Source organism: Rhipicephalus microplus, chromosome X, assembly GCF_043290135.1.
Source record: "Rhipicephalus microplus isolate Deutch F79 chromosome X, USDA_Rmic, whole genome shotgun sequence".
Lineage (NCBI taxonomy): Eukaryota > Metazoa > Arthropoda > Arachnida > Ixodida > Ixodidae > Rhipicephalus > Rhipicephalus microplus.
Window position 1 is genome coordinate 501,453,120 of NC_134710.1, and position 13,599 is coordinate 501,466,718.

The window sequence follows — 13,599 nt, forward strand, 5'->3', positions numbered from 1 at the left end:
GTGAAGTAACTAGTGTGACAGAACCGAACTGTTTGGACGGGCTTTTTTGTGACGAGATTACACCATGTAGGTAGACGACGTAGAAATGGTATTTTTGAAGGTGACTGCGCACAGAGACGTGCAGAGCTTCTGCTACTCCGAGTAACATGCCATACATGCATCCTAGGAAGGCAGCTCGGTTGCTTGTCCGCGTTCAAGCTCCATTGTGTCTACAAGTACGGTCACCCCGCAGCAATAAGACAGTCATTCGGAAGATAAGGGCTATGCCTACTTTGGAACAGAAAAGTATCTGCTCAGGCACTTGACTTCCATTCGCCCAACGTGCACGGACGCAACTTTTCCATTGGGGCCTCTCACTAATTTTTCTTTACTAGCGAAATAAAATCGAAAAGATAGCGGGGCGCACTGCCGTAGGTTTCGAAAACTGACACCATGAGTATCGCCAGGGCTCGACTGAATGACGTTCTGCATGAGTTCAGAGCAGTCCTATTTATTCGTAAGACTGGATTCATTCTCTGCATTTTAGTCTCTTTGGCTCAGTTGCGTTGCAGCTGTTTTTTTGTGTTGCAACTCACCTCCCTTGAAAAATGTTTCATTTGCATTATAAAACATACGGCTGTGGAGACAGCCATAACTTAGTTGTATGGGAATCAGCATTTTGGCTGCCTTACACTTGCAGCTCCTAGAAACCTTTGAAGCTACTTAGATATAAAAAATAACTGATTTAAATTCCCTAGAGTGTCCACAAGTGACTAATGCCTCTTAAGGCTTGCTGTGAAGGGCCATATCTAGGAAAGGCTGCTAGGAAACGGGAGTGTGTGCAGAAAAAACTAAGGGGGACGGGGTCACAATACAAGTGCATCATTAGTCCTGCAATGCACATAAAAGTGTGACCTCTATTCCCTGTGAGATGAATTTGTGATAGTGCCTGTGTTTGTAAACAACAATCGTTTAAACAGCTAAGAGAAACCTAGCTCATGACGTCGCACTTAATGTTTGTTTGCTTATATCTTGTAGGTATCCTTCCACCGCTTTCCGAAATATGCAATGAAATACAAGTGGCAAAATGTGGCAAGATTCCTAAACAGTTTGTCCACATCACATGTTCGGGCACTGGGAAACATCTTGCTGTGGCCATCGCAGTAGCTCAGCGCAGTGAAGCAAGTGTTCAGGAGTGATACGGTCGTACTAGCGAACGCGTTGCCGTGGACCACTTGCCCACATTAAAATGGCGGCTGGGTAAAAATGCGCAGTGTTGCCAGAGCTCAAAGCAATTTCGCATATGGTCCATTGTGTGCTTTTTAAAGACATTATTTCTGTCAATGACCAAATTAGTTTACTTAGTAGTTTAAATGGTGCATGCACTAGGGAATGACACTAAACACAGACAAAAGCATAGTAATGCGAATGACACAAGAAATCACCTTTGCTTTATACATATAAATTAGGTTGATCCCCCTACATGAAGTAACCCAATACAAGTAAGTATCTCGGATTTGCCTATAACAACATTTTAACATGGAATGACCACATAAGTAATGCTTGCACCTCACCCTTCAGAAAATTATGCCTCTTGAGGCACAAACTTAAGCACTATCCGATGTAAAACTGCTATGCTGTTACACCCTTATCAGAACTAAACTACAATATGCATGTATCATTTGGGATCCGTATAGTAAAGCTAATAATAACCTCGAGAGAGAGCGCAGATTTATACTTACAGACAGATTTATACTTAAGACAGATTTATACTTAAGGTAGCAGTCGGCGCGTTCAAAGCAAAACTCTTGGGTGAGCCTGTGCTCGGGAAACAAAAACTCAAACTACAGCAATTCACAACGTACGCTGATAGCAGAAACAGAGCATCAGCTTTCGATAGACTGATCACCACTGGAATGCAATGTCTTTTATACATCACACACCTAGCTTTCTAGTATTATCACTAAGGCTCGCACTTGCTCTGGAATAACTTGATTTTTCACGTTCTGCGTGTAATCTTAACATTATAATCTCAAACAACAGCAAAGCTTCCTGAACATTGTGACGTGACCTACACCAAGCGTTGCTAATAGTTTTTGTGGATGAAACTTATGTTCATGTTCTGCCATGCCATCAATTACCGATTTAATCCCTTATGCGTACATCACGACGTTTACACAACAGTCTAAGCATTAGGTGTACTTTTGGAAGGACTCGGTGTTTTAATTCGTCTGCTCTACCTCGTGCCATTGCACTATGGAATAATATCCGCAAAGCCATCGTCACAATCACCGACCGTAAACTCTTTTGTGAACAACTAAACTGATATTTTGAAAATCTTGCTTAAAACTTACAGTAGTGACTTGCCAGAAATTTCAATTTTGCGTAATGATTACCTTTTTGATACTGCTTTACAGTCTTTGGCCTGTGTTTTACCTTTGTATTCATTCTCTGCGCTTAGTGTTTATTATACTTATTGCTCTGTACCCCCCTCACTCAATGCTTCTTCGGAAGCCCTGTGATGTATTCTAAATAAATAAACTTCAATACATCAAAAACGAAACAAGAGCCACGCGTGGCATTATTTTCAGTGCCTTTATGCATCATGCATGAGTACCTACCTATACGCAGAAGCATCTAAATGAGCTCATCGTATTTTTTTCTCTATGCAGACGATGCACCAATCCTATCCTGCCACTCTCTGGAAGCTTTCTGTAGCTAACGTGGTTTTCGAATGCCTCCAGGATTAGAGACACCGAACTTGGTTTTGCACTGCTCCCACAATTGGCCAATCAGTGACCAGGCTACAATGTCATTGTATGACATAACGATGATGTCATAATGATGACATCATGAGGTGACTGCATCACGTGATAACCATTTTTTGCATCACTCGTATTAACATACTAAATTATTTTGCCTGGGTCCTTAATTTCATTAGCTGCCACTTACCAGAAATGTTGTCATTAACTTCCGCAACATCTTGCGACGTTGAAGCACTGGCACAATCTTCGACGGACTCGACCGACCAATGCATCACCGCAGTCATCATCAAGGTGGAAATGGCTGAATAAAAATATGCAAAGGGCTGTCAACACACCAACAAAACAAATAAAAGCAAATGGGTTCAGGCTCAAATTCTTTAAGCACCAATGAAAAATGAAGTGCACGGCGCTAACTTCTACATGTGAGCAATCATTGAAGTATTATGACCATATATGGTGTCGAAACAAGTTTCACATACTGGCTTCTTTTTCATGAAAGTGGTGGAATGATTTGACAATCAAGTTATTGAATGACTTAACTTGAGTTGTTGCATATGCATAAAGTAAGAATATTGAACTCCTGACCAGCGTTTGCGTGTGACGCTTAATTGCTGTGATGGTCTCTCTACCCGCTATATCATCAGCCAATGGGCGCTACTGAAAGCAGACGCTGACCCCCGCTTGAGCGTGAAAAAGATCTCGACAGGTTTGAGCATAGGCGTGTGCACATCACCACTTTTAATTGCGTAAGAGAGGGAGGGGGCACAGTCTGCCCTAGAGCTAGTAGGGAGGGGGGCACCGCAATCAATCCCCCCTTCCCACAATGGGCTTGAGGCTCACATGCATTTAAACATGTACCACGATGTAAGAATAAGCTAAGTGATGACACTGCGCGCGGCGCTGCGTCCGGAATGTCTTAGCCACCTGGGCTGTTTCTGTTTGATGTGCCAGATGGCACTCACGGAGGGTGGGTCAAGACGCTCACTGGGGAGCAACTCCGATCCGTGTGTAGAAGGTTATTGGAGCCTCGCTTGTTCATTACGCTCGATATGCACATGTACATGGATGTCAATAAATCAATGCACTGTGACTTTGCTGTATCAAAATCGATTTTTGAATTTTATATACAGTTTTTCGGTAACAGTGTTATTGAGGATTAAATGCTCCAACAACATATAACGTTGGCCTAGAGAGCAGTTATAATTGAGGTGACAGCATTAAAGAGCTCGTTTCGTTAAAATTCTGGTTAGTGGATGTTAGTGGATGGTTAGTGGATGTTAGCATCTTTGGTTCGGAATGTGAAAAAGCAGTCTTGTCTGTGAGAGAAAATTTGAGGTATTTGCAAATAAGGATAGCAGCCCTAGGGCAAAGCCACGATAGCTATTAGGAAGGCGATAGTCTGCGTGCTTGTGTTTGTGCATGTATGTGAGTGCATGTGTGCCTGCATGTGTGTGCACGCACACGCGGATATCGCTGTCGCGTTCTGGTTGCTCAGCAAAATGAAAGAAAAACTTCATCAGAAAACGAACTAATGTATCACGACACTATCAACTGAAGCGTGACGATACACAGATTTTGGCCTCTGGCAGTGTAAGCAGCAAGCATGGTGGAAAAAACTTCATTGACTCCCAAACGTCGACCGTGGCTTAACCCATGCTACACTCATGTTGGGACTGTCGGGCCAGTGACATCAGCCATACTTAGTGCTATTTCATTAAGCCTCACGGACTTCAACTTGATGAAGTACTCATCAGACAGTGAAAGCAAGCGCGCTACTGCAAATGAGTTTTGCGCAAGCTCGCAAGATGGCGGAAGGGTTAAAAAAAGGGAAAGACGACAACCACCCATTTGTACCACAAAACTACAAAGAAATCCATATAGATTTCTCAAAAAGAAAAGCCTCGGAGTTGCCGAAAAATTTGCCCTAGTCCAACGTTCGAACCCGGGACCAACATCTATCCAGGGCAGTCGCTCTGCCAATCGAGCTAACCAGGAAGTTTGCAATTGACAGCGCGAGGGCGAATTTATCGACAACTTGTCAATGAATATTCCTTTAAAGAATCAACTGAGGTTAGATGTAGACCTATAGTAGCCCAGGACTGTAGGCAGAGTCGGCTGCTGGATTGTGGCTTCTTGCCAGCTTTCTAGCCAGGCGCCTTTTTATTTTTTCTACACAGACTTGAAGGTCGAGAGCGGTTTTAATTTGCTGGGTGCTCTGAAAGGGGTCCACAACTGCTGCAGCAACGATGAGGCGGTCGGGCTCTTCCAATGTGCATCGGCTGCGTCCTGGTCGAGCATCTTTCAGTCGGCCATCTTCAGACCTGTCATCATCATCAGCCTGACTACGTCCACTGCAGGACAAAGGCCTCTCCCATGTTCCGCCAGTTAACCCGGTCCATTCAGACCTGTAGGCCTGAATAATTCTGCTGACGGCACTCATAGACCTCCGGGTGAGGCGGCATATCTCACATTGAAAAACACCTTCTCAACTATCCTTCTCTGCTCGTGGATTGGCACTCTCTTAGGCATGCTGCCTAAACAAAAAAAGCGCTGAATTTCGCAACAGTTCAATAGCTTTTATTCTTCCCATCTTCTTATCAATCAGGCGTGCAAACTGCTCACGAATACTTCAGATGAAAGTGCACCTTTTGCCACACTATACACAGTCACGCATGGTAAATCTATAGTAACGTTTACCCCCAGTGGCGCACTGCGCCGGCTTTTTATACACGCGTCGTAACGCGTTCCAGAGTGGCATACAAGATAAACGCGGCCTGCGTTGCGCTTAACAGAAAGTGATAGCGTCTTCCTTCGTAAACCAAAAGAACCGCACGTGTCAGTCTTTTATACACGCGTCATAACGCGTTCCAGAGTGGCATACAAGATGAACGCGGCCTGCGTTGCGCTTAACAGAAAGTGATAACGGCTTTCTTCGTAAACCAAAAGAACCGCACGTGTCACTACCCCCCTCTGAAAAAGCATCGTCCCGATGCTAAAGACAGAACATAAGAGAGAGTATATGCAATAAATTACATTAACAATGCGTCACAGCTAATCAGCACGCGTAATAAGGTTTAAGTCGCACCACGTGTACGACTTCGGGTCGTGCACGGCGTCGTTGGGATGACGTTAAGCCATCGGGCACGACCTCATAGTCCAGTTCACCACGACGTCGGACTACCTTGTAGGGTCCAAAGTAGCGTCGCAGGAGCTTCTCAGACAATCCCCGTCGTCGTATCGGCGTCCAGACCCAGACAAGGTCGCCGGGTTGGTATTCGGTGTGGTGTCGTCGAAGGTTGTAGTGGCGCCTGTCGACCGTCTGTTGGCTCTTGATACGCTGGCGGGCTAGCTGTCGAGCTTCTTCAGCGCGATCCAGGTAGCTGGCGACATCGAGGTCTTCTTCGTCGGTGCCGACCGGTAGCATGGCGTCAAGCGTCGTTGTTGGGCTCCGTCCGTAGACGAGCTTGTATGGAGCAAACTGCGTCGTTTCCTGCACGGCCGTGTTGTACGCGAAGGTTACATACGGGAGTATGGCGTCCCACGTCTTGTGCTCGACGTCCACGTACATGGCCAGCATGTCGGCGATGGTCTTATTTAGACGCTCGGTGAGGCCATTCGTCTGTGGGTGATACGCGGTGGTTCGGCGGTGGCTTGTCTGACTGTACCTCAAGATCGCTTGCGTTAGGTCAGCCGTAAAGGCCGTACCTCTGTCGGTGATGAGGACCTCGGGGGCTCCGTGGCGGAGGACGATGTTCTCAATGAACAACTTGGCGACCTCGGCGGCAGTGCCCTTGGGCAAGGCCCTTGTTTCGGCATAGCGGGTGAGGTAGTCAGTCGCTACGACAATCCATTTGTTGCCAGAAGTTGACGTCGGGAACGGCCCCAGTAAGTCCATGCCGATTTGTTGGAATGGCCGTTGAGATGGTTCGACGGGTTGCAGAAGTCCGGCTGGCCTAGTTGTCGGCGTCTAGCGTCGCTGACAGTCTCTGCATGTTTTTACGTAGTGGGCGACGTCGGCAGTGAGGCGAGGCCAATAGTACTTCTCTTGTATTCGTGACAGTGTGCGGTAAACACCAAGATGTCCGGCTGTCAGGTCGTCGTGTAATGCTTCCAGAACCTCTGGACGTAACGCTGAAGGTACCACGAGGAGGTGGTCGGCGCGGAGCAGCGAGAAGTTCTTCTTCAGGAGGACGTTGTTTCGCAGGAAAAACGAAGCCAGTCCTCGGTGGAATACTTTCGGCACGTCGGCGGTCTTGCCTTGCAGGTAGTCCATGAGGATCTTGAGCTCTGGGTCAGCTCGTTGGCGTTCCGCGAAGTCGTCGGTACTTATGGGTCCCAGGAAAGAGTCGTCGTCCTGGTCATCCTGGGGCGGCGGATCGACAGGGGCGCGAGACAAGCAGTCGGCGTCGGAGTGCTTTCGTCCGCTCTTGTAGACGACGGTGATGTCAAATTCTTGTAGTCTGAGACTCCACCGTGCGAGGCGCCCTGATGGATCCTTCAAGTTAGCTAGCCAACACAAGGCGTGGTGGTCACTCACGACTTTGAAAGGCCTGCCGTACAGGTAGGGGCGGAACTTTGATGTAGCCCAGATGATGGCAAGGCATTCCTTTTCTGTCGTGGAATAATTGGCTTCTGCCTTCGAAAGTGACCGGCTAGCGTAACTGATGACCCTTTCAAGTCCGTCGGTCCTCTGCACGATCACGGCGCCGAGCCCTGTGCTGCTTGCGTCCGTGTGAATTTCGGTGTCAGCTTCTTCGTCGAAGTGCGCCAGTATTGGCGGCGTTTGCAGGCGTCGCTTTAATTCTTGAAATGCCTCGACTTGCGGCGTTTCCCATTTGAAGTCGACGTCGGCCTTCGTGAGGTACGTCAGTGGCTCGGCGATCCACGAAAAGTTCTTCACGAAGCGCCTGTAATAAGCGCAGAGGCCAAGAAATCGGCGTACTGCTTTCTTGTCGGTGGGTGCAGGAAAGTCGGCGATCGCAGCTGTTTTCTGTGGATCAGGGAGCACTCCCGACTTGCTGATAACGTGGCCAAGGAACAATAGTTTCTCGTAGGCGAAGCGGCACTTTTCTGGCTTCAGGGTAAGTCCCGAGGCTTTGATTACCCGAAGAACAGCTTCAAGGCGCCGGAGGTGCTCGTCGAAGTTGGAAGAAAATACGACTACGTCGTCCAAGTAGACGAGGCAAGTCTGCCACTTCAAGCCTGCGAGTACTGTGTCCATAACCCGTTGGAACGTCGCAGGCGCCGAGCAAAGACCAAAGGGCATGACCTTAAACTCGAATAGGCCGTCTGGTGTTATGAAGGCAGTCTTCTCTCGGTCTCTCTCGTCTTCTTCGATTTGCCAGTAGCCGGTTTTGAGATCCATCGACGAAAAATACTTGGCGTTGTAGAGTCTGTCCAGAGCATCGTCTATCCGTGGGAGGGGATACACGTCTTTCTTCGTGATCTTGTTCAAGCGACGATAATCGACGCAAAAACGTAGGGTTCCGTCCTTCTTCTTCACCAACACCACGGGTGATGCCCACGGACTCGTAGACGGCTGAATGATGTCGTCACGCAGCATTTCGTCGACTTGTTGCTTGATGGCCTCGCGTTCCCGTGCAGAAACTCGGTAGGGGCTCTGACGGAGCGAACGGGCATATTCGTCGGTTATGACGCGATGTTTCGCGAGAGGGGTCTGACGAAGCCTCGACGACGACGAGAAGCAGTCCTTGTATTGGTGGAGTAAGGCTTTGAGCTCCTTTTGTTGCTGCCTCTGTTAGCAATTGCTAACAGAGTAAAGAAAACATTAGAATTCAATCAACCAAAGGAACAAGCAGGATTTCGAACAGGCTACTCAACAATTGACCACATTCATACTATCAATCAGGTAATAGAGAAATGCTCAGAGTATAACCAACCACTATACATAGCATTCATAGATTACGAGAAGGCGTTTGATTCAGTAGAAATATCAGCCGTCATGCAAACACTGCGGAATCAGGGCGTAGATGAAGTATATATAAACATTCTGGAAGAAATCTACAGGGGATCAACTGCTACCATAGTGCTTCATAGAGAAAGCAACAGAATACCAATCAAGAAGGGTGTAAGGCAGGGGGACACAATTTCCCCAATGCTGTTTACCGCGTGCTTACAGGAGGTTTTCAGAAGCCTAGAATGGGAACAGTTAGGGATAAGAGTCAATGGAGAATACCTTAGTAACCTGCGCTTCGCCGATGACATAGCATTGCTGAGTAACTCGGGGGACGAATTGCAACTCATGATTACGGAGTTAGACAAGGAGAGCAGAAAAGTGGGTCTTAAAATTAATCTGCAGAAAACGAAAGTAATGTACAACAACCACGGCAAAGAGCAGCGCTTCGAGATAGGTAATAGTGCACTTGAAGTTGTAAAAGACTATGTCTACTTAGGGCAGGTAATAACCGCAGAGCCGAACCACGAGATTGAAGTAACTAGAAGAATAAGAATGGGGTGGAGCACATTCGGCAAGCACTCTCAAATTATGACAGGTAGATTGCCACTATCCCTCAAGAGGAAGGTATATAACAGCTGTATCTTGCCGGTACTTAGCTACGGAGCAGAAACCTGGAGACTTACAAAGAGGGTTCAGCTTAAATTGAGGACGACGCAGCGAGCAATGGAAAGAAAAATGGTAGGTGTAACCTTAAGAGACAAGAAGAGAGCAGAATGGATTAGGGAACAAATGGGGGTTAAGGATATCATAGCTGAAATCAAGAAGAAGAAATGGACATGGGCAGGGCATGTAGCGCGTAGACAGGATAACCGCTGGTCATTAAGGGTAACTGACTGGATTCCCAGAGAAGGGAAGCGGGTTAGGGGGAGACAGAAGGTTAGGTGGGCAGATGAGATTAAGAAGTTTGCGGGTATAAATTGGAAGCAGCAAGCACAGGACCGGGTTAACTGGCGGAACATGGGAGAGGCCTTTGTCCTGCAGTGGACGTAGTCAGGCTGATGATGATGATGATGATGTTGCTGCCTGGAAAGGCTTTGATTGACGTCGAAGGCGGGCGCGGACACTGCTGTCGACGTTGCGGCTCCCTGAGAATCGGTGAGGGCGAAGGCATTGCTCGCTTCCACAAATTCGCTTAGATGTGCTACCGTCGTGCCCCTATTCAAGTGCCTATATTCGTTGCTGAAGTTCGTCACCATTACCTTGGCTTCGCCGTTATGAAGCTTGGCTATGCCTCTCGCGACGCACATCTGACGGTTTAGGAGCAGGTGCTGGTCGCCTTCGATGACACCTTGTAAGTTGGTAGACGCTTTGGTGCCGACGGAAATGATGACGCTCGACAGTGGCGGGATGGTTACCTGCTCTTCTGTCACATTCAAGGCATTGTGAGCGACGTTGCAGTCTGACGCCGTTGCATTATCCGTGGACAGCGTGATTGACCTGGATCTTAGGTCGATGACTGCGCCTTGCTGGTCCAGGAAATCCATGCCTAAAATGACGTCTCGCGAGCATTGCTGCAGGACCACAAAATTCACAGAATACGTCTGGCTGTGAATCGTGACTCTTGCCGTGCAGGTTCCAGTCGGTGTTATAAGGTGGCCCCCTGCTGTTCGGATATCCGGTCCTTCCCATGCAGTCTTTACCTTCTTGAGCTTAGCGGCGAAGAGACCACTGATGATAGAGTAGTCGGCGCCAGTATCGACTAGGGCGGTGACGCTGTGGCCGTCGATGATCACGTCGAGGTCGGTGGTTCGTCGTCTGGCGTTCCGGTTAGGTCGGGGCGTCGGATCACGGCTGCGTTGGCTTGGTCCGGTGCTGCTATGTCGCATTGGCGGCGAGGCTTTGTCGTAAAGACTCTGCTCAGGCGGCGTACTGCGACTACGTCGGGAAAGTTCGTGCGTCGTGGTCGTCGTCATCGGCGGCGGCGGAGGAGGATCTTCGGCATTGCGTCGTGCAGCAACCGCACCTCCATCGGTTGCTGCCTTTAGTTTCCCGGGTAGGGGCTTGCGAATCGGCCCCGGTTAGGGCCGGTGTACTGGCGGCGATCCGGGGAGACGTAGCGGCCAGGCGAAGGTGAACGGGATGGTCGTCGTTGTTGCCACTGCGATCCGGCGATGTAGTCGGCGATGTTGCGAGGTCGCTCACCTGGGCGCGGACGCGGCGCGTTCACGTCGAAGCCACGCAGTCCCATCTCACGGTACTGGCAGTAGCGGTAGGTGTGCCCGGCTTCGCCGCAGTGGTAGCATAGTGGGCGGTGGTTCGGGGTGCGCCAAACGTCAGTTTTCCTCGGTGAGCGCTGGATTACTGGCGAGCGGGAAGGCGTCGGGGGCTGGCGACGAAACTGCGGAGACGTTGGGTCCTGGTGTTGGCGAGGAGCGGCGACAGGTCATCGTGCAGTAGCGGCGTAGGTTATCGCCTCCGGTTGGGGCTGTGGCCGTTCAGGAACGGTCAGTGAGCGCTGTAGTTCCTCGCGGACTACGTCTTCAAGAGAGGCGACTTGGGGCTGAGACGATGGCAACATGCGGCGCAGTTCTTCACGAACAATAGCGCGTATGGTCTCGCGCAGATCGTCGGGGCAGAGTCCTCGGACTTCTGCGACGTCTGGCGACATGCGCCGATCGTATTGGCTGGTCCGCATTTCAAGAGTCTTCTCGATGGTGGTAGCCTCGGAGAGGAACTCTTGTACCGTCTTTGGCGGGGTTCTGATCAGTCCGGCGAAGAGCTCCTGCTTCACTCCTCGCATAAGCAGGCGAACCTTCTTGTCCTCAGACATATTGGCGTCGGCGTGGCGGAAAAGTCGCGTCATCTCCTCCGTGAAGATCGTTACGTTTTCGTTGGGGAGCTGCACCCGAGTTTCAAGCAGTGATGCGGCTCTTTCCTTCCGCACGACGCTTGCAAAGGTGCGCAGGAAAGCAACGCGGAAGTCGTCCCAGGTTCGAAGCGTTGACTCGCGGTTCTCGAACCAAGTCCTTGCGGCGTCTTCCAGGTAAAAATACACATGACGCAGCTTGTCGTCCGGGTCCCACTTATTGAGGGCTGCGACGCGGTCGTAAATGTCAAGCCAGCTTTCCGGGTCTTCGTAGGTTGATCCGCGGAAGGTAGGCGGCTCTTTGGGCTGGTTGACGACCACGGTTGCCGAAGACCTTGCTTCCGTCATCGTGGATGCCGGCTTCGTAGCAGCCTTTGTTTTCTTGTCCTTGTCGGGGAGCGGCAGGTATTCGGGCGGTAGTCCTTGTTGTCTTCGGCTCACTCGAATGACCGGGTCGGCATCGTCCTCTTGGCGGCTTGGGCTTGGCTCACGGCTGGACGGGGGCGTACGGTACATGGACCGAGAAGCACGTCCACCAGATGTCACGAGGTTGTGATACACGCAGCACTTGAGAGGAAGCACGCAGGAGTCAGGGCGGTGTCAGGCGAACTGTTTATTGGGCGAACTTGTGCCCAGCAAAACAGGGCCAAACACAACTCACAGCAACAGCGGCGTGAACAGTCGTCGGCCGACGGAAAAAAAAAAAAGACCCCCAGTGGCGCACTGCGCCGGCTTTTTATACACGCGTCGTAACGCGTTCCAGAGTGGCATACAAGATAAACGCGGCCTGCGTTGCGCTTAACAGAAAGTGATAGCGTCTTCCTTCGTAAACCAAAAGAACCGCACGTGTCAGTCTTTTATACACGCGTCATAACGCGTTCCAGAGTAGCATACAAGATGAACGCGGCCTGCGTTGCGCTTAACAGAAAGCGATAGCGGCTTTCTTCGTAAACCAAAAGAACCGCACGTGTCAGTATCATGCAGGCGTATCTGAAGAAGCAGACCTGCAATTGCCAAAAAAAAAAAAAAAAAAAGAAGGCTATATAGGCCTTCACAGCGATGCTCAAAACAACTTTGACGACAAAAACGTTACGCATCGTTGTCATTCTGTTTCCAATTGCTTAATTCTGGTTAATTAGTTTTAACTATTGAGTGACCTTCACATTGCTGAATTTAGACTCCCTGTTGCGGAGCCTCGAATTGATTGTAATTAGTGGAACTCGTAATATTTCTTAATTTGGTGTGACCAGTATTAGCACGCAGCTGTAATATATGCTTCATTTATTGTATTATCATATGCATGTCAAAATCATTGATTATAATTATGTTTACTTGCCTAGTAAAACATATTAGCTAGCTGTAATAAATGTTCCGTGTGGTGTCCGAGTAATTAAAACGGCCTCTTAATTGCGCAGCAGCGCCGCGCTCGACTTCAGCTAGGCTCGGTTCATTCCGTTAATTAAAACGGCCAGCGTCACTCATGCACTCGCGAAATGCACCGCGGATAGCACCAAACTCTTACGGAGAAGCCACAACTACAAGAGAAAAATTTTCAGCCAAGAAATGCACCGCGGATAGCACCAAATTCTTACGGAGAAGCCACAACTACAGGAGAAAATTTTCCAGCCAAATTTAGCAGCAGTTTGGCTGCTAAATTTGGCTGGAAACAACCACCCTTCCAGTCTGGCAACCACTTATGCAACGCCAAAACTAGAGTGTACTAGAATGGGGGAGTGGGTCCACTGTGGCCGGCGGCAAGCGGTGCGGGTGAAGCAAAAACGGCGGAAAATTTGGTGGCGCTGCAGTAGCCTTCTCCTGAAGTGACGTCAGTTTCGGCGGGAGCGTGCGAGTCGTGCGGCGGTTCGGGCCGCACGACGCGCTGGCGGGGACGCTGAGCGCTCGATGTTGTCGTCTGCTCGACGCGCCGTCGTCTGTTCGATGCACCGTCGTTCGTGCGCTGTTTTCACAATTTGTCTCCTGGTTCTTTTTTTACACATTATTAGAGACAAAAACAAGTGACATGAAATAAAATGTATGCTTTTTTTCGTGAACGCGTAGGTTTGTATTTCCCT

The 13,599-nt window shown here is 49.3% G+C and overlaps 1 protein-coding gene across 2 annotated transcripts in view; it reads right to left on the bottom strand.

The window, feature by feature from the left end:
- LOC119160748 (uncharacterized) overlaps positions 1-13,599 on the bottom strand; it is a 36,541-nt gene that overhangs the window by 17,169 nt on the left and 5,773 nt on the right. For both annotated transcript variants that reach the window (XM_037412966.2, XM_075881004.1), the window contains exon 2: positions 2,932-3,045. In XM_037412966.2, the coding sequence (XP_037268863.1) occupies positions 2,932-3,045 (114 nt within the window). The remainder of the gene's footprint in view (positions 1-2,931; positions 3,046-13,599) is intronic.